Source organism: Dermacentor variabilis, chromosome 10, assembly GCF_050947875.1.
Source record: "Dermacentor variabilis isolate Ectoservices chromosome 10, ASM5094787v1, whole genome shotgun sequence".
NCBI classification, from domain to species: Eukaryota; Metazoa; Arthropoda; class Arachnida; order Ixodida; family Ixodidae; genus Dermacentor; species Dermacentor variabilis.
The window spans coordinates 61,087,857-61,114,371 of NC_134577.1; the positions used below are offsets into that span (position 1 = coordinate 61,087,857).

At 49.1% G+C, this 26,515-nt stretch overlaps 1 protein-coding gene and 1 long non-coding RNA gene across 6 annotated transcripts in view; one reads left to right on the forward strand and one right to left on the reverse strand.

Annotated features, from left to right (window-relative positions):
• The window catches only part of LOC142560619 (uncharacterized), a 29,830-nt gene extending 16,617 nt beyond the window's left edge, over nucleotides 1-13,213 (reverse strand). The window contains exon 1 of the long non-coding RNA XR_012823402.1: nucleotides 13,096-13,213. This is a non-coding gene — a long non-coding RNA (uncharacterized LOC142560619). The remainder of the gene's footprint in view (nucleotides 1-13,095) is intronic.
• A 77-nt stretch (nucleotides 13,214-13,290) lies between these two features.
• LOC142560613 (uncharacterized) overlaps nucleotides 13,291-26,515 on the forward strand; it is a 50,805-nt gene continuing 37,580 nt past the window's right edge. For 3 of the 5 annotated variants that reach the window (XM_075672831.1, XM_075672835.1, XM_075672833.1), the window contains exons 1-7: nucleotides 13,291-13,567; nucleotides 14,652-14,966; nucleotides 18,047-18,124; nucleotides 18,404-18,452; nucleotides 19,807-19,861; nucleotides 22,968-23,483; nucleotides 24,630-24,944. In XM_075672831.1, coding sequence (XP_075528946.1) covers nucleotides 18,112-18,124; nucleotides 18,404-18,452; nucleotides 19,807-19,861; nucleotides 22,968-23,483; nucleotides 24,630-24,944 — 948 coding nt within the window. In that variant the 5' untranslated portion in view covers nucleotides 13,291-13,567; nucleotides 14,652-14,966; nucleotides 18,047-18,111. The remainder of the gene's footprint in view (nucleotides 13,568-14,651; nucleotides 14,967-18,046; nucleotides 18,125-18,403; nucleotides 18,453-19,806; nucleotides 19,862-22,967; nucleotides 23,484-24,629; nucleotides 24,945-26,515) is intronic. The other 2 variants (XM_075672834.1, XM_075672832.1) reach the window with 2 other exon arrangements.

Below are 26,515 nucleotides of genomic sequence, written 5' to 3' on the forward strand. Positions count from 1 at the left end.
GCAAAGAAGGGGCAAGGCGTGCTGTAGACACGGACGCGAGAAGTGGACAATACGAACGCCGACTATCAACTGAAGGAAGCACCGAGGCGAAAAAAAGAAAGACACAAAACTCATCTGCGCATGCTCGGGAAAGGTAGCACCACGTGTCAGTCGGGTACACGTGCCGGTCTACGTGAGAGGTAACTGTTGAGACATTTGAACTCTTCCTTATGCAAGGTAATCGAAGGCTTACTCACGCACTCACTGCCACCATTATTGATATGCCGTGCCTTGCAATAATGGTGGAAGTGCGTGCGTGAATCAGCCTCCGATTACTTTACGTAAGGAAGATATCGTATGCCTTAACAGTGGTGCTACCATTTCAGAGCATGTGCAGTTGAGTTCTGTGTCTTTTTTTGCCTCGGTGCTTCCTTCAGTTGATAGTCCGCGTTCGTGTTGCCCACTTGTGTCCGTGTCTGCACGCCTTGCCCCTTCTTTGCATTATGAATCCTTGCCAACTATCTCAGCTTTCTGTTGTTCTATGTCTCAGGCTTCGTGTGATATTGTCTCGTTAGGGCATACTTGTATGAAGACTGCACGAAGTTAGCGACATTACTTGTACCCTTCTCGCTATTTTCTTCACTAATTCTTGCAAACTAGCAAGGCTTTTATAAAGTGCCCATTCAGACTGCGGAGCGCAGACGCCCATCTGAAGGCCAAACATCGAGAAACACAGTAACCATTATAATAATAATAATATTTGGGGTTTTACGTGCCAAAACCACTTTCTGATTATGAGGCACGCCGTAGTGGAGGACTCCGGAAATTTTGACCACCTGGGGTTCTTTAACGTGCACCTAAATCTAAGCACACGGGTGTTTTCGCATTTCGCCCCCATCGAAATGCGGCCGCCGTGGCCGGGATTCGATCCCGCGACCTCGTGCTCAGCAGCCCAACACCATAGCCACTGAGCTAACCATTATCGAGGAAGGAACAAGAGCAAGGTTCGCGCTCAGGAACGTTAACTTGCGAGAATGCATCGCTTGTCTAAGTAAGCTAACCCGTTGTACAAGAAGCCTGGCTAGATAGTTTGCATTGACGTCATCGCAGCCGCCATCTTTGGGGTTACTAGCAAGTCGAGAAGCTGCGTAAACAACAACAACAACAACAAAAAAAACGTGACAGCACGAAAGCCTCGTCTTGCGCCCAGTGACAAATCGATAACAGTGATGACCCGGTGAAACACGGTCCGTCTTATATACTACAAACGAATGCGTATCCCAATCCCGTCGATCTTACATAAAATCTATCCGAATACTTGCACCAATGCTACTTGCCGGGACTGTTTAGAGGTAGCCACGTTAGAACACACACTCTGGCGGTGTGCCCGGTCACGCTCTATCATCGATAACAGCTCGTCCAGATGGGAGGCGGTTCTCCGCAGCCCTCGTCTGGCTGACCAACTCTGGACTGTCCAGCAGGTCCACGATGCGGCCGAGAGGCTCGGCCTTCCGGTTCCCACGTGGGAGCGGCCCGCTTCGTGAAGACTCACTATCTGCAGGACTTCATTAAAGTTTTGCCATACCATACCATAGTAAAAACGATGTACACGTGACGATACGGTGCTATGACGTCATCGTGGCCGCCATGTTCGGGTGCTAGCAGGCGAGACGCTGCGTACATGACGCCACCCGCAAACTATTTATACATACCAGCCCTACTTGCAAGTTATATATGGGTACACTAAAATAGGAACCACCAGCTGCATTTGAAACTCGTGCCTCGATCTTACGAACTCTAAGATGTATTGGCCTCGAGCTCCACCACTGGAAAAGCTGGCGCCACCGTCGGCGTGACGTGCTAGGAGGGATCACGTGGACATAGCGGCCGCGTCGGCTGCTTCGGGAGCGCCGAAGCGAGCTGAAAACGAGTTTGAATTCCCTCGTACGCTGCGGTCCTCATTTAGTGGCGAAATTTTCCCGCTTCGAGTGTCTCCTTTACAACGCTTGAAAGCACTACAATAGGTAGTGGCTGCCTTTGAAGGCGCGCAACATGGTAGGCTACTGCTCGGTGCCGCAGGGCCGGACGCATGTAACGGAGGCTATTCACATGTAGCCGCAGGACGAGAAGCTGCGTGAAGCTTGGCTCGCGAAACATAAAACCGGCAAACAGTCATCGGCTACAACTCGGGTATGCAGCAAGCACAGACGCGAGGAAGATTTCTGCTACGGCGCCCGGTCTGCGATGTTCTGAAAACGCGCACTGAGACGCTCGCCCGAGTCTGCTGCACGACTAATGTTATGACGGTTTGGTTTATCAACTTGTCGATGCTATAGATACTGGCAAGTTCAGTGGAGTGGAAAGGCAGCGGTAAGAAGCACATTTAAAAAAAGCATGGCATATGGTCATATTTGTGTTATGAATTAATGCACTGGATCACAAAAAAGGAGCAGCGGGAAATTGCACGCTGAGAACACCGATAAACATACAGTGCGACGCAACTCGAAAAATAATATTGAAAAGTCAAAGAATTTAGAAGAAAAAAAAATATTGAATCGTCGTGACGGCACATCATAGTCCCTGTAGGCGTCGAAGTCTCTACAATGAAGTTATTTTTGAACAGATCTGATAGCTGCCACGCAACAATGGTTGCTTGTATACTGTCAAATGCTCATATTCTGTGGCCTAAAGCTCATGGCACGGTGCGAGAACGCGCCCGCGGAGAAAGCGAAACAGTACGCAGACAAGCATGCAGACGCGCAGTCGGTCGCTGCGAATCTGCGCGATCGCTGCATTGAGGCTTCTTTCTATTACGCTCCATTTAGTTATATAAACACTATAAGAACATATTTCACATAGTTTGCTCTCAGCGTTTACCTACCTTTCACGCAAGAAGCCGGTTCGGGAGACTCCATTGCGGCGACCGCGCGCAGTGGCGTTCACTGTCCGTATTCGGTAAAGAGATAGCGTCTGTAAACGATTGTGTGCTTTCAGTTTGCCCAAGATTATTATTTAGACAGTAAACAACTTCTCTCGTTTCGAAAGTACTTACGGAAATGTCCGGGATAGCTCGCGCGTGGTGTTTTCAGTGAGCGCTGACAGCAAAACCTATGAGGAGCGCGCCGCGTGATCCCTCATACTACGCCAGCGAGGCGCTTCCGATAGATGGCGACTCCGTAACTCCTCGCCGCCAATACAGTGCACATTAAGATAATCACTGCTGATTGGACCTAAGCTGAAAAAGGCATTGTGCCAGAGAAAAAAATAAAACGTGCAAGTATTAAAGGGTGAACGAACACAGATGCGTTCGCCTTTTGTTTGCAGCGCCCAGCCTGTTTGTTCCTCAGTGCAATGGCGCGGCCCCATTGAATGTGAGAGCTAGGCAAGGGCTAGTGGCGGCCCGAAATGAGGGGGTGGAGGCGTCGTGGGAGCGATCCCCTCTCCCATTCCCAGAACACTGTGACCCCACTCAGGGCGCACTTCTACCTTATTCCGGGTAGTGTTTAACCATAACTGCTGAGGGGGGTCAGCGCTAAAATTTCACACGCAGGTAAAGATGGGACCAAGGCGTGCATAAAACTCGCGGGGCATTGTTGCTCCCCACCAGACCTTCGTGTCGTCGAAGAGTTTGTCATTTCTAGTACTTGACCGAATCGTCGACCTTGCTGCGTGGAAGAAAAGCATTCCGAAAATAATGCGACTTGCTTGTCTAGGATACGCATAACGCACCCCCCCCCCCCCTTTTTTCTTTTCCGTGTCTGACTTCTACTATGTTCATAAACTTGAGAAGAGCTTGCTGTTTGGCTAGTTTGTACATGCTGTTATGAATAAAAAAAGAATATGTGGATCCCACGCACTGTGGGAATCGATGCAAGCTATGCTTTCTGTGCTGTTTGTCTTGATTGACGATAATTAGCGGTGATGTTGACAGTGACGTGTATTCTTCTTCTTCTGCGGGGGGGGGGGGGAGGGGGGGCGGAGTTCTAACAGCCATTAAGTCGTCTTTTTGTTTTTTGGTTATATTTGCTTTCATGTCATTTGATGACATAGGACATGTCGGGTTTACAAAGTCTTTACCCTTCCGAATAAACTTTCAGCTGCAAGTAGCGCCGTGTCCTGTCTTTTTCTTGTGCCTTGGCACGTGTCCCAGTAGTTCGCGCCCCCTCCTCTCTACCATTCTTAGCTTCCCTTTAGGTTTGCACTGCAGTAAAAAGGTTTAAGCGTTGTGATTTGAGCAATGCTTTTGCGGAGGGGGTCACGGACGATTGCAGCTGTCAAGAGGCTAATTTGGCGACGCCCAGAGAGCTCCAGAGGGTGCACATTCGACGCGGCGCACGAGTCTAGACGAGTTTCTCCCGTCGCCTTTCTCCTGTGCCGCGCTCCTGTCATACACCCTCTGAACCAGTCCCCGACGCGGCGTGCAACACAGCCTCACCACAGCCTCACCCGCAGCAGTGGGAAATTCGTAGGAAGAGGCAAAGACAGCTTCGCTTTAAAACAGGCCAAGAAACAGGATAAGAAAGTCCTACAGAAAGCTGATTTGCGCACGGCAAAATATACCAAGATGGGGGGGGGGGGCGCTGGGCTAGGGAGGTTAAAAAAACGCCCCAACAACCAGGTGGGAGGGCAGGTAGGTGAATGGCCTCGAAGTGCAAGCAGAAGCAGAAATGTAGGAATGTTAGCGCTCCGGGCCGTTCAACGGAAATTCGAAGAGCGTGGATGTTGAGTGTGACCGTGACCCAAGGAAAATAATTTTAAGAAGGGGAGGGGGTGATGGATACGAGGAGGGGGAAAGAACGCCCGTAAAAGGCGTCAAGAACGCATTTGGCGACAATTATGGGAATAGTGAGCGCGTCTCGTCACTTCCCGATCGCTCAGCACAAGAGGGCCCTGGTCAGTCGTCTATAGCTGAGGCTCACTCTGATATCGGCCAATAAACGTGGTTGTGGAAGGATGATGATGATGAAAAACTTTATCCCTCTTTAAAGGGAAGGGGGCAATGGAATAGAGGGTGGGGGGAGGAACTACTTGAAGTAGGCCTCCTTTATCCTCTCAGCCCACTCCAGGATGGCCTCCTGAAGATCGGGCCTGGAGCTGCGCAAGGCAGCCTCCCACTGCTCCTCACTAGATATTAATTGCTTGAGGAAAGGGGGAAGGGGGTGCTTAGGGCACCCCCACATGATATGGTTTAAGTCTGCTCTGGGAGATACACAGAATTTACAAGAGGGAGAAAGGTAAATGGCGGGATGAATGCGGTGGAGGAGGTAAGGGGACGGAAAGGTGCGAGTCTGCAGCTGTCGCCACAGAACTTCACACCTACGCGGGGATTTGCCCATGAGTGGCGGAAAGGTTAAGCGGTCTAATCGGTAGTGTGTGCAGATTTCGTGGTAAGTAATAAGTCGATCCCGCGCTGTAAACGGCGCCTCCTCCGTGGCGAGGTCCGACTCATCTGATGCCTGAGCCCGGACTGTAAATCCTCGGGCACTGGCATGAGCCGCCTCGTTTCCGGCAAGGCCCGCATGCGCGGGAGTCCAGATTAATGCCACACTTTGATTGAAAGGATGAGCCAAGAGGAGAGAGGTCAACGGTAAGTTAGCAGGCTTATCTTCTTTCATTGACAGTTCACGACTCGGACAGTTACGACTTATACCAGGCGAATGTCCTAAGTGGGTGGCCGTTTTCCAAGCACGTGAAATGGTTGGTGTTACCATAGCTGAAGTGTGTTTTCGAGTCCGCACTTGTGGAGGGCCGACAAAACTGGATGAAACATTCCGAGTTTTTAATCTGTTCTGCTGCCGCATATTGTTTAATGATGTTGAAGATGCGTTCGAACTAAATTTTCAACAAACTTATTAATCGCCCGAGGGCCGCATGAAATTGAAAAAGATATATTCTTGGGTGTTACGTGCCAAAACGGCAATTTAATTGTGAAGCACGCCGTAACAGGGGGACTCTGGATTAAGTTTGACCACCTGGTATTCTTTAACGTGCACCCAATGCAAGGCCGATTTTTACGGCGAAGCTGTTTTTGGCTATACTCCGTTTCATACATCAGGCTATAGATACTTTTTGCAGTGGCCGCGTTCGCGCTGAGAAATAGTTCGGTGTCTTTTGACCACTTTTTGTGAAAATTTTCTTTATATAAAGTCAGTTCTGAATGAAAATAAGAACTTACCCTTAGAAGCAGACAAACCATGCCTCATTTGGCTGCTTCAGCGTTGTTTTACATCAACTTGCTTTCGTTGTTTTTTTTTATCTGCATCTCGTCGCGGCAGCCTCAGGTGCATGCTCGAGCGAGCAAACGCCGCTGGCGCCTAGCGAAGGGTTGACGGAACGCGCGGAGTGATAAAATTTGGAGACCGCACTTATACTTGCATAGCTGCCACAGTGTTGCACCTGATGTATGAAACGGATTCCGTGAAGTTTTCATGTGTGCGGGCAAAAACTATCGTCACCATGCATTGGCTCCTGCAGCCACTGCTTGCGCGTTCGATGTCGTCTTCTTCCAACAGCTGGCTCCGATGCCGCTCTAGCGTTCCCATACCGTCCCTCCCTCTGTGAAGGCGCCGACGGCACTGCCAGTCGGTGCGGTGCTTTCGGTCTCAAATTCTTGGCCTCAGCATATCGCTAAATAAAAACACGAATGTGTATAACGAATTTATAACACGTACGAACGCTAATGCATAAAAATAAATGTATGTGCGTACCTTTTGGTGCTGATAGGTACTTTGACGAGCCTCCTATTTTCCTGGCAAGTGCTATGATAGACGGAAAGAGAGAGAGAGAGAGAGAGACAGAGGGAAAGATTTCTTTATTGGAAAGCAGAGCGGTTAGCCGGCGGATGTTCGCCTACATGCTATATCCTGCAGGGTATGGGACGAAGAGCCTGTTAGAGGAATGATTCAAAGTAGGAGGAACAGTTCGACCTCGTCCTGAATGAAACAGTCCACAGGGACGGCCGGCTGTTATATGCAGTGAACAGCGCGCTTTCAACAAAATTTGCTGCAGGAGCTCGCCGTCGTGCGCATAGTCAAGGCGGCCGCAAAAGTTTGCAGAACACGCGTACCACGGCAATACGCGAATTTCTGCTCAATAATGTCAGGGCCATGACGCTTCTGATTAAATTATGGGATTTTACGTGCCAAAACCACTTTCTGATTATGAGACACGCCGTAGCGGAGGACTCCGGAAATTTCGACCACCTGGGGTTCTTTAACGAGCACCTAAATCTAAGTACACGGGTGTTTTTGCATTTCGCTTCTGACTAAACGGATCACGGCGTATAGGTCCCAAAGGCGTACTACATGCACAATGTAACTCTGATTCAAGCAGGAATACATGTTTATGTGTTGGTTGGCGCTTCCCAACGGACATGATGCAGCGACCAATAAGAAAAATGTTAGTCTACGCTACTTCCTTTGTGGCTGTATTGTTGCGCTACAGGTTAAGTCCTGGATTCGAGGCTATAGTAAGTACCGACGCATCGCGGCACAATGCGGCTTTCTCGAAATTCCCGAGTCCGCTGAACTTTTGTGACCGAATTTACATATCGGTCATGGGCGCTTAGTTCGGCACAATGTATCTGTTTCCTCGTATAAATCAAGATTCCATGTAGCTGTTTCCGCGATACCAGCAACCCATGGAGTCAAATGCCGAACAAGTTCTCTTCTGTCCAATTGACTCCAGTTTTTTAATTGCGTTACAGCAAACTTCCAGAGTGCCTGTGTCATCGCTCCACCTTATGCCTGATCACCCTCGACTCACAAGCCGATTCTGATAGCTCAGAAACTGACGCAAGCATGTCGTAGCGGTTTTGATACACCGGAGCGATGTCTCAGTTCGCTGATAGTTACACACACACACACAATTACTCATTACTATACTAAGGTTTAACTAAAGCAAACTTATTTTTTGAACGAATGTATACTTTTTGTGACCAGGCATAAGGTTGACTTGATTTTCCTTTATATGTATTTGCATTTGGCCTTTGTCAGGTTAACACTTTAGGGACGAGTGTTGCCTGCATGCAGGCAACCAACCGCTGGGTTTTGCTTTTGAGTAGAGAGATTTTGGCTAAACGTATCTCTAGCAATCTGCATAATATAAGCGCCTCGCCGGAAGTACCACAGGGGTTGCCCTTTTTTATTATTAAACGCCTTGCTTTCACTCTCTCCGAATAATAGACAGCTGGCGTCACTTGTTGAATTAGAGCAGGAACACTGGACAAGGAAGAAGTATGGTACGCCCACCGGAGGCTTTGGAAGTGTTCTTTAAGTGGTGAGGGAGCGGGGGGGGGGGGAGGGAGGGGGGTGTTGTTCAAAAGACTCGTGGTGGTTGAAATGGGTAGGCTTGAACCTCCCCGTTCCCGAGGACTGCACGCTTTATACCTGTGTCACACGGGCACATTTGGAAGGCCTTCCAGTCAACGGCCTTTGAAACGCCACAACTCTAGACTCAAAGGTGTTGTCATACATACATACATACATACATTGCCATACATATATGTTTAGTTGAGTAGCGAAACTGCGGCAACATTTGCGCCGCTCGATGCGGCTGCCGTTTTGGTGTGTGTTCGCACATCTCAAGAGGCAAAAACACTTTATTGAATAATGGATAACACTCACACATAGTATTTTTAGAGCGTTCGGTTTGATTTTTTCTTTCTAACCGTGAGTACGAGCACACTGAACGAGAGGGCATGTTCGCGCTGTTTCCGCTTCCGTTGCTCAAAGGCCATCGAGATTTCGATAGAGTTGCAAGGTGCTCCGTTGACTCGATAGACCATTGATTCGGCGGCCTTCGAAATCGCCCGTGTAGCAGCTCGAACTTGAACTTTGAGTCAACTGACTATCGGTTGGAAGGCCTTCGAAACGCCCGTGTGACACGGAGGAACCAATGAAGCCGCTTCTGCGTGACGCTGTGGTGGTTCCATGCGTTTCACGGCTGACGCGCGGAATAGGGAAGGAGGCAATGCATGGGGTTACTGCGCAGATTCTCCTCCCCCACCCTTTTCCAATAGTCCGCTTCCAAAGCACCTGAGCGCGACATACTGCTGAAACATTTACCGCAAGATATTTTCTTCTTCTTTTGACTGAATGTCACTATCCTTGTTGTATTTTACACATTTCAACGAAAAATAAACATTTACTCGCGGTATGTTCTTATGTATGGACGAGACATCGTACCACCGGTTACCTGCCCTGCTAACTGCACGACTTGCCTAAGTGTTGTGCTCAACTTATAAATGTTATGCTGTTTTGATGCATCTAGATTATTATTGAAGCACAGGAAACTTAACGCATAGCCGCGTTTTTCACACCGTGGAGTTTTTCTTTGTGCATGTATAGTTCAGCAAACCAATTTCACTCTTTCAATAAATATCATATTCTGAATGCAAATGTCCTCCTCGTGGCCAGAGGTAAAGGTGAACAAGTCAACTTTCCTTTACGTGGAACTGCGTTTGGGCATTACAGGGACAATATACTTCAGATCTGTTATAAGGAAGCTCTGCAGAACTCAGCCGACTGCAATGTTCCGATTTTTCTGCTTGCGCGACAAAACTTTTCACTCTCTTGCAAACAGAGGAACCGTTCAGTAAAAGACAGCCCCTACTAGATTACGCGTTCCCACCGGGAACGTTGCGAACTGATAACCATTTGATGCAGGTACTGTATAGCTGTGGCTATTTGGGCTAGATCAAGAGAGGGAAATCTTCAGACACATCTCCGACGACCCAGAGAGAGAGAGAGAGAGAGAGACTCCAAATGAGAGATATGAAAAAATGAGCCCCAGCTGTTTTGTGTCGAAAAGATTTGCTCGTCTCTTCAGTGCCCTGCCGGTCCGCCATAGCACGCACACGAAGCTCGGGACAGTAAAGAGAGAGAGAGAAAAAAATATCTGCAGCCGTTTATGCGTCCGCGTTTGCGCTCACTGTGTCCGCAACCCGTAACCAGCGGCCCCTTCCAAAGTACCACGGCTGCGGCGGAGACAAAAAGGCGCCCCGATGCCCTCGGGACCAGCCAGTGCGTTGGGCAGCAGCCGCTTCCGCTACAGGGAAGCCCTGCTGGGTGTAGGAAGGCACCGAGGAAAGCGCGGCTTGTCGAAAGCGAATCGGCTAAGTGCGGTGTCGACTGTCGCTAAAAAATGCCTGAACAGTGAAAACACCATCTGCGAAAGAACGAGCAACGCCTACGAGAGAGAAAGAGAGAGAGTGAAAGCATTGTTCCGGACTCCCCACCTTCAGAGGAGCATGCAAGGGGAGAGAGATTGTCGAGAGGGCAGATACGCTGCTTTCTTGAACCCTTTTAGGGAGCACGGCTCGGCGCCTTGGGGAAGAGGGGGGGGGGGACATAGAGAGGAAAGAAGAGAGAGAAAAGGTCATGGCGGTCATGGGACCCATGGCTGTCAGCGGCAAGCTGAGGCTTGAGGAATGTCGTTGGCAGCGCATTTCCTAGTTACAGGCACTCGTGCAGACGAGCCCGGATCTGGGAGGACGGCAACGCGACCACCGCGTACCACGCGATAAACGCAGCCGCGCGGTCTTCAAATGTGGCGACTCCACGGCGACACCGGAGAACACCTATACGTCTTCTCACCGCCTCAGATAAGGAGTTGTTTTGTTTGTTTGCGTGAACTTCATCCGTGAGGAGAACTCGTCGCGAACCACCTAACTCGGCGCTTGGGGGGGGGGGGGGGGGGGGGCAATGCGTCCTGAGAGACGCCATGTTAGGTGATGGCATGACGGTTTAATTATTCGGTCCTTCATCGACTGTATCGAATTTCATTTCACTTCGGTTGAGTCATATGCCTTGCTAGGATGTCCTTTTCCGAAAATGACATCTAACAAGTCTTTCGCTGGCAGACTGCCGTCGCATCGTCAACTTGCATTCTCCATTTTGTGCCTGTTCTACAAGAGGCAGAATTCCGGGTGACTGTCGCCGCTTTCCATCTGACGTTTCGTAACTGAGACGAGCAAAATTTTTCTGTCAAATAGGTGTGGCGTCCTTTTTTTATAGCACGAACTGCTCTCTTCAACCCAAGTTTGTATGTTGTCCACACTTTAGTGTTATTTAACTGCGTTTAGCACAACAGTTCGTTGTCGTGTAAACAACCTTAGTTTCAATCACTCTGTACTCTGTCCTCGCGAACTTAGGTCCAAGCGTGGTGTTAGAAACGTGCTATATGACGAAAAAAAAAATGATATTAATGCAGCGCATTGGATACATTCTTGCCTTTTAAGCCGGTAAACATGCGGTACACCTGTTCGGCTTCGATAGGATATGTCAATACCATCCGTACACACACACACACAAAAGTCGCTGACTGACCCACAAAACCATCCCTATTTGTAGTGGAGATAGAACAGGCTGACCATCATCCCTAATAATCTCACGGAAATTCAGACCAGCCGTTCCACACTGTAGAGAGAAGGGACTCATGTATATATATATATATATATATATATATATATATATATATATATATATATATATATATATATATATAGAGAGAGAGAGAGAGAGAGAGAGAGAGAGAGGTCCAGGCTAGTTTCGAGACCCGGTCGCGTAAATCTTAATCCACGAGTGCTTGTTCTCGATCAGCCTCCGTCGAAATGTGGGAAGGAAACCGCGACCTCGCGCGTATTCTTTCACCCGAGTACACCGATTCATGACCACTTCATTTTGATCTGCCGGACGTACGTGGGACAGAGTGTGCGTGGGTTACGTACCGAAATGACTGCCGTCGAGTTTAAGCGGACGACGACGAGCGAGTGCCAGTTGACCCATCAACGAACGTCAGCGACGTCGAGCTTGAATGGTCGCGTACATGTGGTTGCGAACTTGGGGAAGCGTTTGGCGAGTATGTGGTCGCGTCGAGTAGGCACGAGTGAGTATTATAGCCCAGAAAAAAATATTGCTGAATGAATATCCACTTACTCTGCTGACACCTATGGCAAACATTTTTCGGTATCTCAATGCTTTCGAGGGAACAAGAAAGCCAGAGGGTGGCAGTTTTAGCGTAGTCCCCTCTTTACGTATATGTCTCGACTCGGAACGAGACAGTTATCCTCCGGAATGGCCTTTCGGAGCACGAATTCAGCTAGGCGAGTAGAAGCCCGGGAGTGTCCTTTGCCGATGTGATCAAACGGACGTACACAGGGGAAGCTTGCACAACACCGGTGCACAGCAGAGGAAGCAGCAGTGCAACCACGTGCTACTACGGCTTGGGTGAAAGTCCTTCTAGAGAAAGGAGAGAGAGCGGCAGAAGAGTGATGACGAACACGGAAAGGGAAGGGCCATCAAGTGCCACATGACGAGGGGAGAGTGGGAGGGGGGAGGAAGTGTGAACAATGCTCGCTCGCGGATCTAGCAACGTTTATACAGCGTCTTCCTGCTGGTGTTTGCGCGTTGGTGTGGTAGGTAGTGCGATGGGAGAGGAAGAGCAGTGGTGGTGGTGGGCGAGGGCGGACGGTGGGCTGGGCAGCAGAAAAAGCAAACGGTGGAGAAGGATGTGCCCTTCCCACACGAAGGGGCTGGCGCACTGTCTAGCGCGAGGCGGAGCCAAGGTTTTTTTGGGACCGGGCTTCGGGGCTTGCTTGTTTGCTTCAACGTGGGGAAAGGGGGCCTTAACGCGAGCGAGGGGAAGGGAAGCGAAGATTCCGAGAGGAGGAATGAAAAGCTCCGGCGGAAGCGAAAACAACAAAACAAAAGAACAGCGCAAACCCGAGGGCTTAGCGGAGCTGACGCTCGCCGAACGACGCCGTTGTTTGATACTGCGTGCGTGTGGGGGCGCGGGCACGGTTACGGCGGCATTCGCTGAGAGCAACGCGCCTTGCGACAACAAACAGCAACCCCGCCCACACCGGTCGACAGAATCAACGCTATGTCTCGGCTGACAAGAACTCAAGCACGATTCCGGGACGATCATGGGTCGGGAGAGCCCTGCTCAGCGACTAGCATCACCGAGTGGAGGGACATTCGACGACGAAGAGGTTGCGGCAAAGGACAGGAGGCAACGAAACAAACATACAAATGGTCGCCGGCCATCTACGCATGGGCAGGACGGTGGCGCGGGGACAAATGCTTCTGCCAAAAACTGGCCGGTTGGATAGCTTGCCTTCTGAGAAGCAGCAGCAGCAGCAGTGGCGACATTCCAAAGACGCTTGGCACCAGCGCATTCGGGAGAAACCTTCCACACACGGCCCGCTCTCGTCGCCATCTGATTCCTTCGCAGGAAAGAGAAGCGCGGAAACACGTGACGTCACGCATTTTTGGTCAAAAGAGAGCCGAAAAACCCGGAACGGCATCGCGAACGAAAATAATTTCTCCGCGTATCATTTTAAAGCCAAATTGTGACGAGTTCAATTTGAAGAAGCGTTAATTGGCTCCAACAGAGCTGGAAAAGTGCTCTTACGCTTTCGCCCAGCCCCGTCGCGAGGGTGCCCCAGGAGCCCACGTTACGCAAATGCTGTGCCGACGTCACGCGCTCTGCCAACCAACCGCGCGCCGGCAAAGCTTCACCACAGGGTGAAGCTTTCTCTGCGCCAGCCAATGAGAGCACGGTCGGATATTGGCATGTTACATGACGGGTGAGTGTGTTTCTGAATATTATTTTGCTGATAAAATTTTCGGGGGGGAAAACATCGCGTACCCGAACTAGCCGAGCTTTGGTTTAGAAGAGTTGTCTCGCGATCCTAGCGTGCCGAGACGACAGCGCGCTGGCGATGTGTTCGCGCCAGTCCCCCTGGCCCCCGACGACCATCCCGTGGCGTTTTCCTCGAATCGCGCCCCAGAGCGGAGAGAAGGAGGGGGGTGAAAAAAAAGAAAGCCCGCACTGTGGCTCGGGGGTCACGGGCCGAATCAAACTCAACAGCCCTCGGAGCCTGCCCTTGTCCCTTAGCGCACCTCCCACGGCCGATTGCCGCGGCTCAAATAGCGGCCAGGCCAATGGGACCCGCGCCACTGTCAGCTCCCTCGGGCTCCCGTGCACGGAAGCCACCCGGCAATGGCGATCGGCCCCGTCAGGCCTCGTCGTCAAGGGCACGCGACGGCGCAGAAACGCCCGAGCGCCGCTCTCGGGCGGAGACGCGGGGTTCCATTCGCCCATCCTCCGTACTCCGCTCGAGTTTTATTACCGCCGTGACGATTCATTCATGTCCCATACTGTTTGTTCTGGCGCGTTCGTAAGACGCTCAACGCAATGCCCGTGCTTTTTTTTTTTTCCCGAGAGAAAAAGAAATGTGCTGCCTCGCAAAGGCCGTTGAACCGCGAAACCCTCGCAGGGAAGAACGGTAGCCTGGCCTAATCCATCAATGAACCAGCTTGCGCACGGTTTTCTCGCCAACATATGATACCACCGTGTTCCTTTTCCCTCTCACCCACCTCGAATATGCGTGTCGGCAATCTCGCACACACATCGCTCGGCGTCGTTTCGCACGGGCTCGTCCGTCGGCCACACGGCCGGCGTCGACTCATTAAAAGCTTCCAAATGCGAGCCTCGGGTTTGGTTTTCACTTGCACTAATTTGCAATCAATTCCATGTTTTTCCTCATCTCCTTCCCCGCCTCCCCGCAAATATTTTTTTATTCTTTTTTTTTTATTTCCCGTCTTCCTCCCCTCTTTCTACCACCGCCAACCCGGACCGCCGCCGCGACGACCTCGTTTGGTTCGCAGACGGACGCAATGGCCAACGGTGGCAGCAGCAGATGCGTAGCATAACAAACATGGCGGCCACCTTGTCGGAGGACTGCTCAGGCAGGGCAAGGGGCGCTCGCCGTCGGCGCTGCTGCTACGGCTCCATCTCGTCGTGGTCCGCGAAAGTGGTGTCTCCGGAGTGACGTGCCCGCCAGCGACGCACGAGAGAGCAACAGAAAGCAAGAGAGGTGCTCAGTGTGGGACGCCCGGGGACGCCGTGGCAAGCAGGCGCGTCTCGGATGGCCCGAGACGCTGTTGGCTCTGTGTAGCGCGCCCCAGTCTCAACCAACGGAGGTAAATTGCGTCCCCTCCCTCGCTCGCCGCCTTGAGTGTACTCCCCCGTGTTGAGTGTGTGTGTGTGTGTGTCCCGAGAGAACCCCTTGCATCACGCTCGACTCGCGTGCCCGCCGGCAGCCCCCGAAAATAAATCACGGTGTTTTCTTCCCCCCTCCCGCCACCAGTCTCGACCTTCGTGCCTCGCAGAGACACACGGCTGACGAAAAAAAAAAAAAGAGCGGGCTCCTGTCCCCACCGTGGGGAGAAGGAAGTACCGACATCGAAGGCCTTTGTTTTTGCCCCCCCTGCACTAAAACGGCTGATCACTCGATTCCGGGCCCTTGCGCATCACCGACGAAAAAAAAATCCACGGCGTCGGTGGCCCCTGACGCGGAGGGCTAGCATGGCTTCGCGATCAGCTGCTTGGCGGAACGGCGTGCATGTGTGTGTCCGGGGGCACGCGAGTTCAAGCGGGGCTGCCGTAGCTGACGCGCGCGTTTTGTGTGTGCACTGCCGGTTTTGTTTGCTACCAACGTGATCGCACGTATACGTCACACTGAGCTCGCGCCAAACAGACTGCACGCGTTTGAGCGCGTGCTCGCGATGCTGCCGCGATATGCCTGGCGGGCAGGCACGGAAGCGTTCGTGCGCCGAGCTCTCGCAGTCTGTGAGGTGATATCGGCGCACTGAGTTGAAGAACTCAAGCCGCGAAGCGACCGTGGATCACTGCTAGCGTTGAGCCGCCTGTCGCACTCGCGAACGTTGCAGCATGTATTGGAGGTAACCCGTTGTACAAGCTGTGGACGTGAAAGTGGCAATTCAGCGCCTCACAGAGCACACACACAACCCGCGTATTTGAAGAAATAGGCATTTTATAGATGCAGGCTCGTTGTGTGTGCATTAACAAAGCATTGTATGATGTGTGTACATGCAATACAGCTGATCAGCTGAGTATTAACATCTGGCATTTATTGTGCTGCCTTCCCGGCCAAGTGGTGCCATCTCATCAATCTTTTATGACACAACAAAATGCTTTTGTTCTGTCGACGGTATAACAACACAAAATTAGGTTTGTCCTTCCTGGTTCTTACAAACGCACATTAGCTTACAAAGCTTATGTGAGACATCAGGGATTGAGGTGTGCCCAAATGAGAAGAAGAAACATAAGAAGCGTTCACTCATGGAGTGAGCTAAACAACTGCATCCTGCACAGCATGTGGAATCATGTAGCATGTAGTATTTGTAAGTAGAAAACGCCTCTGCTTGAAAGGGGACAACAAAAAAGTAATTAGCATCGCCATTGTTGGCATCTTACAATCGTGCCCAATTTGGAGCACTGTTCTCAGCCATAGTATACAACTTCTTTGTAGTGAAAGTTCATAAACTTAGTGATATTAAGCAAACCGTCATTATGCATCTCTTCTCAGTGGCTGGCAGGATATGTCAAACAACAGCATTAATCAAACTACAAGAAAGCGCTGAGGTTAAAGTATGCAGGCACTGTGCTTTGTTGCTGATGCATAGATGGGGCCATTGTTCAATTTCATTTCAAATGTATCGTGCAGTGCTTGGCGTTATGATATTATGTTGATGGAGCACGGCACAATAGTAACGTGTTCGAATCTCGAGAGGGCTGAAGAGAGTGTGATAGAACCAGCTCACGCATCTGAGAAGTATGTAGCAGCTGTTGAACTCAGTATCGATCTTGTTTCTTCTTTTGGCTATTGTTTGAAACATTGCAGAGCTGTTGCTTTTTATGAGAATACTTGCAAAGTTGTTTATGGCATTCTGGGATGTACAGGTGCGCCATATTATAGCCAGTGTGCTAGTCAAACAGTGGTGCTGGCAGTTAGACACTCACCTAATATGCTCTTAATAAAATAGATTCATTATTGCAGCTGTACATAAACTTCTCAAGGGGTTCTCTGAAGCCTTTATTTTAGATTGTGCTTTGTGTTTTGGCCATTCAGTCCTTTGTGTTTTGTGCTACATTGCGCCAATGGCATTGAGGCACAAAATTTACCAACTTCACCTGGCTTCTCTTGACAGCATGAAGCCAGTGGTCTCCGCTGTCTTGCAGGTACACTGGCTTCCCTGAAGACACTCTGTTTCATACTCAGTAGGCAATGCTACAAAGGCTTGTAAGATCTCTCATATTCATGAACAGAAGCTATGTGTCACATATGATCACAAAGATGAAGGTACACATCATGGAATTCGATGTAACATTAAAGGTCTCTTCAGATTGTTATCACGGACTGCTTCATGCACTGATGAGCTTCGGCAGTCTGGAATGACAAGTCCAAGAGATCTGCTGTCTTGCACATTTATTTCGCAAAATATAACTTAATTATTAGGTAAAAGGCATTGCACATCTCAACCTATTTATTTCCAAATGAGCAAAGTGACAAGTTTCTGTAACCAGTGGCAATAGCATACAGCTTATGCTCACGACCAAAGCATAGTACGCCACATATGAAATCACAAACATGTGATTAGACATATTACGTCCGAACAAGTTGTAGTTGTTATACTTGAAGTAGGTATCCCGTAGAAAGTGTCGCCGATATATGAAATGGAATATAAGCTGTTGCATTATTGTTTCACATTGTGGAAGTGATATCATTGGCCAAACTGCCGCCTTTTGCAGCAGCGTGATTTTTTTGTCTGGGGGGCCTCTTTCTGTAAAAAAATTGTGGCTGTGTGTTTATTTGGGAATGACCATTTTATGCACAGCCAATGGAACTTTCTTGAACACAAAGTTAACCAATGGGGCTCTGCTCTTACAAGCAAATTTGTTGCTTGGCATTTGAAGGCTTTCGGACCACTGCGCACACCAAAAGCTACAACTACCGGCAGTTTCTGCCTCAGAATTTGCAAGCCAATACTTGTGGTGAAGTTGGTCTGTTTTGTGCTACTCTACCAAGCGTTATCACCAGTTCCTTGTGGGCCAAGAAGCGGAGCTATGTGGAGGCATATTGTCGCTGTGTTTGTATGTGTTTGTGTGACAGACAAGATGTGTTCTTGTTTTGTTTTTCCCCCCTTGTGGTCCACATGTTTTTTTTTTCTTTGTTTTGTTTTCTCCCTTCCCACACCAGGCCCACAACCAATCTGCCCTCAGTAGCAAATCAGAGTTCTGCATGGCCTATTCCATGTTTTCGGAATGTTCAACCCAGGTGATACGCTCTCATTGTTGCATTATCTTCTCCATTTTTTTTTCTTTCACCTGTCGCCACATTCTGTGGCAAGCAGTTGTGCGTGTGCTCTCGTCGCGTCCCTCGCCTTCGTTTCCCGCTCTTCACAGACGCGACCATCTACCTCACTAACCATTGCCAATGCTGTACCTTTTGCCTGTGTCATGCCAAACTAACACTGGATTTTTTATTGGCCAAGTCTCGTACTACTCTTGTCTCGGATCCTCTAACGGTGTTGCTTGGGTCATTTCTTTCTTTCAGGCACCTTTGCAATGGATGATGGGGGCCGATGTCTGCTTGACGTTATAAAGTGAGTGCTATCCCTCTGAACCCAATATTAAATTCTACGGAGCTCAATTTTTCAATCTAAAGTTAAATATGCTGTGCCATGACAGAGTCGCGTAGTACGGGTGTCACACGTCATACTTTTAATTGCGATAAAGCCCGAGCCGGATTGAATTGCTCGGTCATGATTGGCTCCTTTGCGCAAGCTGAGGGAACCAATAGCAGTCAGGAATTTCGATCCGTATCGGGTTTGATTGCGACCAATAGTGTCCGTGTGACACCAGCTTTAAAACACTTCAGTGCGTTGTAATATTTCACTGCACAGCTGGCGTGCCGCATTGACCATTTCTTGTGTGGCGTTGCGAGTTTATGTGTGGGGCTGAGTGAACTGAAATTCTGTGGCGTCGGCAGCTGTTCTAGACTCTCCAGTTTTAGACTCTCCATTCTGCTTTCAAGCTAGCCGCTATTCTCGCGAGTTAAAACACTAGAAAATATCTCTGTTTCCTTAGGATTTCATCTGAGGTCCATTAGAATATGAGTATAACACTCTATCTCAGGAGGATGGTTTGTTAAGTGAGCTGGTATTTCATTCTTCAGAACAAGAATGCATACCTCAGAGACGAGACAGCTTCCTTGTCACTACCCGAACAGCCCTAGAACTTAGAGCTAGGCTTAGAACGGAAGCTTCTTTGGGTGTTTCTTGTGCACACCGACGGAGACCACAACGTGAAAAAAATAACAATAAATTAGGATGAACATACGGTACTATAAATAGAGCAAGCGTTTCCTGTTTGAGTGGTGTGCATCAAAACACATTTCTGCAGTCTTAAGTGTAGTGGTTAAGTTACGCCTACTATACTTTCACACATAGCAGGCAGCATTACAAATGCGAGACGTTCTGTTCTCACTGCGTGCATAGTGACCAAAAACATAGTGTGTTACATATGAAAAAACACACACACACACACAGACAAAAAGATGGATGCTTTTATGTCACAAAGTATGACATAATTGTATTACATGGAAGCCATCCAAGATCTGAATCTATTTACCACAGAAAGAGCAGAGCGACACATCTCTGCAACCAACAGCCACGGCGCACTACTTGCTCTCCCGACCAGAATAAGTATGTCGCATGCAGGAAGTGCGAAAGTGCACAGATATCTGATTTCATGTTGCCTTTCATCCACAAAATTGTAGTTGTAATACACGAAGCAGAAATTTTGTAGGAAACTTTGCTGATCGGAAACAATTGCACTGCGGGAATGTTCACAGTGAGAAGTATAGGTATACATTATTCCAGTCAATTATTTAACTTTTTTTGGAGGGACTTTGATCAGTTGAACTGCTGACAAATTTTTCACTCTCTCTGTCTCCAGCGACCCCCTGCTCCTGCAGTCGTTCCTTGAAGACAAGAACGAGGAGGTTTCGAAGGTGAGTAAAATTTACCTGTAGCTCTAGTTTCTTTTTAAACCGAAGCTTCTTTTTTTGCCTCTTCCTTTGACTTTTGTGCTGCTTCCTTGTACGTCTCGTCAGGGGTGGTTCGAGTATACATATAGAACATGGCAGGAACGGCGCAGAGAGGAAAGCCGATGTGATAAGCTCGTTTGGACCTTTCCATCTTGTGGCATGTTGCACCATGCCCTCTGGAGCTCTCTGGGTGTTGCCACATCAGCCTCTTCACAGCTGGAGTCGTCTGTGACCCCTCTCGAAAGCGTTGCAGGAACTGCAGCACTTACCTTTTGGGTAATATGCAAGTTCAGATGAAACGTAGATAAAAGTGGGGACGAGGTAGGCGACGTCAAGAATGTTTTGGTAGAGTGTAACCACAATGCCCCCTGAATGCCGTAATTAGGCGTGACCCCCCCCCACTTGTAGAAGCATTGCAGGAGCAGCCGTGCTTACCTCTGTGCTCACGCGCAACAGCAAACAGTCCAGGGAGGAGGCAGGGAATGGGTAGAACCGGATCCCGTACCGACGCAGTCGTGTAACGGGTACTACCCATTACACGACTGCGCATTGCAGTTCACATAACATGACATGGGAGAAAGAAAATGCATCGTCAGAAAGCATTGCTCATTTGGGCTCTCTTCGGTAAAGGAATGAGCGAATGAATGACATCTCTCGGTGTCCTGCGTACTATGTGGACAAATACAAGTAGTGCAGGCAAGGCAACATATAACATCACATCCGGCATACGACCTCAGGACTGTCACATGCCGTCAACATTATCGCCAAGTATCATCGCTGAATACAAACAGCACAGATAGCTTTGCTTTCATCGATTCCCACAGTGCGTGGGATCTGTATATTTTTTTCTTCTCCAATGTGAAACTCGTTGCATGACAAATTGGGCACCTTGTTGACATGTGAAACATTCTACGGTGCAGTTAAAAGAAATGTTGGCAAAACATTTTCGCCTTGTAATTGTTTTGTGTTACGATCTAAACACTATAAACCTTGAGCAATGTACTGGCATGCGCCAGAGCGCCCTAAATAATTTACTATAGTACTTGCCTCTACCAACCACTTTTGGTTTCAGTACTCGGGAGGCAATTGCGCCATGATGTCGTGATCCTCTGGCTCGCTCTGCTGATGTGATACTACAATGGTACTTAAAAGTACCGGCACTGTTTCACGTCAACCGCTTTCGCCTTGGATTCACTCTCAGTCGCAAACATGTTTTTAGAAAAAATAGAGGTGGTGAACTCTTCTCGGGAAATGCCTATTAATTACTTTTAATGGTATTGTTTGCACATTTAACTAATAAGTAGCTTATCTTTTTGAAAATCACAACTTCAACCTACTACAGTCGAAACCTGCAATAACAAAATCCCAGGACTAAGAAATTCTCGCGACAATAAAATATTTTTGTATCCCTGGCAAATGCCCATAGGATTCAATGCATTTTGTACCCCTCGACAATGAAATTTGCTGGAACGTAACCCCACATATCACGTACTCGCACAAGGCTAGCAGATTCCAAAGAGTGCTCAAAAGCTTTTGCTCTGCGCTTGCGTAAAATGTCAGCACATTATACTTGCATGGACACCCACCGGCATTTTTGTTTACAAAAACAACCAAGCACAGGAAGTGATTGTGTATGCTGGGAACACTTCATCACCGTCATCTTGTTTGTTCATCGCCTGCTTGAAGTGGCATGGCCACATGTCACTACCGACATGTGGCAATGGCTTTCGCATACCAAGCACAGCGCATAGTGTGTGGCTTCGTCAGAAAAGCGCAGCAAAAATGAAGAAATCCATATCCCACTGACGTGCACTGTTTATGGTGCTTGAGATGGCAGCCGCAGCATGGGCTGCTACGCATCTGGCTGTGATTCAGTGATTGTCTGAGAATATGCGTCCCTTGCTTCGAGAACGCTGGTTTCAGTGCTACCCAACAGGCATCGCATGCGGTTTCAGTGCAAATCTATGTCCTGTGTCGCCGAAAATAGATTTGTGCAAAAGAGTCCGTAATCTCGGATTGATCGCTTTCGAGTCACGGTCACTTTCACGCTCGACACTGGACGCATCGGCGTCTCGGGTGACAACGTGCGCCGGAGGAATGCTGCTGCATGCATGGAGCACTGTTGTTCTGCGTCTGGTGCCGAGGTACGCAATATCTCGCAAAACTAATCGTATCTCCTAAAGCGATAAAACTGAGAATACCGCTCCACAGCAGTGGCGGCACCGCTGATCAACACATAGTGTACACATTGCTCTGTCGGTGGCACGGTTCTATCACCTCGAGCAAAGCTTGCCTAAATAGGCTATTGGAATTTTGACAGTAAAGTTTCGCTTTGTGACGCATTCCTCATCTGTGCTAATTTCCCAGCAATGAAATTCTTGCGAGAACTAATCGTTTTGCGTTCCCCGCCAATTTCGTGATTGTGGGGTTCAACTGAATGTGCATCTCACCACATGACTAATGACATCTAGTGTGCACTTTAAGCAACTTAAACTTTCGCCACTTCATAATTAGCGAGAGCTATAGCGCCAAGCAAACAGACAACAATATTGTGTACTTGCCCTTTGCGTGGTGTTATAGGTCTCGCTAATTATGACATACCAACTGGCCCGAATTGCTACGCTTTCACCACATCATACTGTTAAGGTTGCATGCAGGACACAGCTATTACTTTTAACCAGTCGCTTCAGCTGACATCCCACTCATTATGTGCAAATTTGCTAATCTAGCGGAAAAGTGGTGCGAGAAGATGAACTTCTAGGTGCGCTTTCTATTAGCTTTGTATTCTCGCATTGCAGCACTGTAGACTTCATTGACAGCAATGTGCCGCAAAGGTGTTGTGGCAATCAAAACTCCTTGCTGCAAATGAGGTACTATGCCAGCAGGCACGTCGCATGAAAGTAATACCCCTGTCAGACCGGCAAATTTAGTGTCACTTAAGGTGAGTGCACTTTGCCATCAGTGTGATTCGCAGGACGTCTAATGACACTCTCTAACGAATGTGCCCGCTCGCACAATCATTCGCAAACAAGTGCTTTACAAGGCGTTGTGCGCTTCGTGGCTGGCCCAGGAGCTGAGCTCGCTCGAAAGTGTCCTGCTCGGCCGAGACGAAGTGAGCAGCACCACCAGCTGCCTGCCGGCCCGCTGTGAGCTGCCGGACTCCATGGGCTACGGCTGCTCGGGCACTGACAAACCCGTGGCCGCTGCCCTCGCCGTCTCCGCGACTAGCACTGCCGCCACCTCGGACGTCTCGGCCGCCTCACCCCAGCTGCTGGTCAGCTCGACGGTGCCCCCCGCTCCACCGCTGCCTGCTGCCACTGCTGCTGCCAGCAATGGCCTGCCTGGTGCCTCGCCACATTCCACTCGCTCCTCCCCAGCCAGCAGCCGACCACACTCGGCATCCCCGCTCCCCGCCGCCCCCATTCCCGTCTCGTGGTCTTCGCCGAGCCCCATTGCCGTGTCGCGGAGTCAGTCCCTGTCCTCGTCATCAGCGTCAACGCCGGCAACCACCAAGGCGACTGCGACCGTTGCCCCTTTGCCCGTGGCACCGCAGCAGGCACCTCCGTCTAGACCCAACGTCGGGCAGGTGCCGTGATCCTTTCTATCCTCTGGACTGGGCTGTGCTTCTTACAGTCTAGCCTCATTATAAGGACATTTGTCACATCTGACGTCCATTTTAAGTAGGCGTCTGTCCAATAGAAATGTATGGGTGCCGGCCGAAAACTACAATCAGGTTCAACTTAACCAAAGTTGAAATAATGGAAATCTACTACAGTCGCTTTGCGTAATGTAAATACAAATAGTTTTGGAATGGCTTTCAAATGTTTTCATATTGCCTATTGTGTGTTATCGAGCATAAATTGGAGCACATGTGCAAAAATTTAATCCTGACAGCCATAGACATAAAGCAGTAGTTCTGCAGTGGAGCACACTAGGTCGCTCAAGGAGCCGAGATTTCTCCGGTTAAAGGGAGGCTTTAGTTCGGGTGCTCCTATTTAAATACATATAAAAGGAGAATTCGGTTTCCCTGCAACCCTCTGCACCAAATTCGATGAGGTTTGCTGCATTTAAAGGAAAAACACATGAATCTGAAAAAGTTTAGTAACATGGAAATACAACTTTTGCAGAACCCTTGTACACAATGTAACAAACTCGCGTAATATATAAATTGACATATCGAATTTGTCTGCTTTAAATGATGTAATGGTCGCTGTTTACAGAACAGTGATATCTGTTCTCGATACAGAGCTATTAATTAGTGAACTTTGTGCTTCTACATTTTTCGAACTTGCGAATTTTTGAAAATTATTTTAACAAAACGCAGGCCCTAAATAGAAATTCCTATTCCAACAGCCACTAAAATCTAACTTTCTCTCTAAAATGCAACAAGTTTCATTAAAGTCTGTCCAGTGGTTATCTCAAAAAAACGTTTCTGCATTTTACATGTATTTAAATGGGCCACGTCAGAGTTGGGCCCAAGCTAAAGCTTCCTCTTAACCCACAATCATGAGCATCCACCATTGAGTCCCAAGTGTGCAACTAAACTGCTTATTTGCTCCTAATGCTTCATTTGAACTTCTAACAAGCAACAATTTAATAATGTGCAACCAAATGGCAGCACCTTGCTAACATTCTATATTAATGGTGAAAATGACTGCTCAATATTAAAGTATTCAACATTCTAATCACGTTCGGTTGAGTATGAGCTTATGCTGCTGACCCGTGTCCCCAGGTGGTATCGGGTAGTCCCAGTCCCCGCACAGCTGGTGCCCCTCGTCTCATCCAGCCGAAGCAGCCACAGATCCTTCCCAAGCTGTCCAGCGGCAGTGCCAACATGACAACGCCCGCAGCGACCGCGACCACCCGGTCCCAGTCTCCCCGGGCGGCACAGCACAAGGCCACACCGCAGCCCGCGCCTGTACCGGCACCGCAGCCTGCGACAACGGTGCAGCGTGGAGCCGCGATGGGGCTCAACACGGGGAGTCCGCTGCTCATTGGGAACCCTGGCGCAGCGCAGGCGGGCATGTTTCAAGCTGGAGCTGCGCAGGTTGGTGGCTGTGCGCTACTCGGGACAGAGGAAGGAAAAACAGACTGGGGAGGGAGTGTCGCGTGACAGTTTTTCCCTTTCAATCGTGGTGTGCACATCCATGTACGTGACTTGTCTCTGCCACTTGGTGCAGTGGCAGCAAGGAAAAGTTAACTACAGGCGGTGAGCTCTGTGCATATTGGACCACTTGCGCATTCACTGTTGCCTAATTTCACTTCGACATGTTGAGTCAACGCCTCCTATAATATACTATGCCTGGAACGTGAGCTGCAAACGCGCTGCCCTTTCCTTGCCTGTACTCTCCTCCTTTTGGTACGGTGGCAAGCGCCTCTTGCGGCCAGCCCTTGTAAACACGCCGGTGGCGCGGTTACCGGGAGCGACGTCGGCAGCCAAGCGGCTGGCGCGTCGTGAGCTTTCGGCGGCGGCGGCTGTGGTTGTCATGGGGACCGGTACGGTGGCGCGCGCCGTCCTGCGGCGCATGGTCGCAACACTCGGCAGAGAGCTCCCTATGGAAAAGAGAGCGACGTTCCAGGCATATAATTATAGGAGGCGTTGGTTGAGTTTTGCTAATTACGACCACTTTGCTGAAGTGACCACTTGCATGTTTGACGAGCTGCGTTTTGCCAGTAATAGCGAAAGAATATATATATATATATATATATATATATATATATATATATATATATATATATATATATATATATATATATATATATATATATATATATATATATATACTTTTTTTTTTGTAGTGCTTGCATCCAATAATTAAATTGTGAATGAGCTAGTGATGCACTTGATATTGCTGTGTAATTGTAAGGACTCACTCGAGAATGCAGAAAGCAGCATCCTGCCATCTTGACCGTCTTTCCCTACAGTCTCCAGTGCGTTGGAATTCAATCGTGTAACTTTGACACTTTTATTGACAGTCCACCATAATTCGTTACAAAAGGGGGATATAAAAGAAATGTTCACAGGAAGTAGGCCCTTACTACGCGATAGGCAAGTGGTAAGTTCTAGCCACCAAACACGCAGAAAGTATGGGGGAGAGTGGATGATGAGAACCGGATGTAATGAGGGCGTCTAGCTCTTAGTTCATTGTTTGTCTTAGTTCTAAGCTTTACTGTGATCATAAACAGGCTCAAAGCGCTGTGATGGCACCTGATTCTTGCTTTAACCGTAGCTCTTAGGTCATTGTTCGGATCGTGGTAGCTCTTAGCGTCGCTAAGAGCTACCACGATCCGAACAATGCCTTGAAAGATTTAGGAGCCATGTACAATGCTTTCGCGGCACGCGTTCCTGAAGAAAAGGAGGGTCTTCAAAGAATAGGCTGCTTGCCGAGGCTAGCCTGCCCCGGCTTAATGCTCCCTCCTTCCTCCATGACTACTTGACGACACTGAGCTATAGATCTTCAATTATACATTGTCTGGGCGAAACGAGGCACGCTCGTGTGTGGGCAAAAATTTCTGAACTGAGTTGGCACAAAACCGTGCCTGTCGTGCAGTCAGTCTCATGTGAAATGTGCAGCTCATGGTGTTGTGACAACGGGTAGTCGTGTATTTTGAGCATTC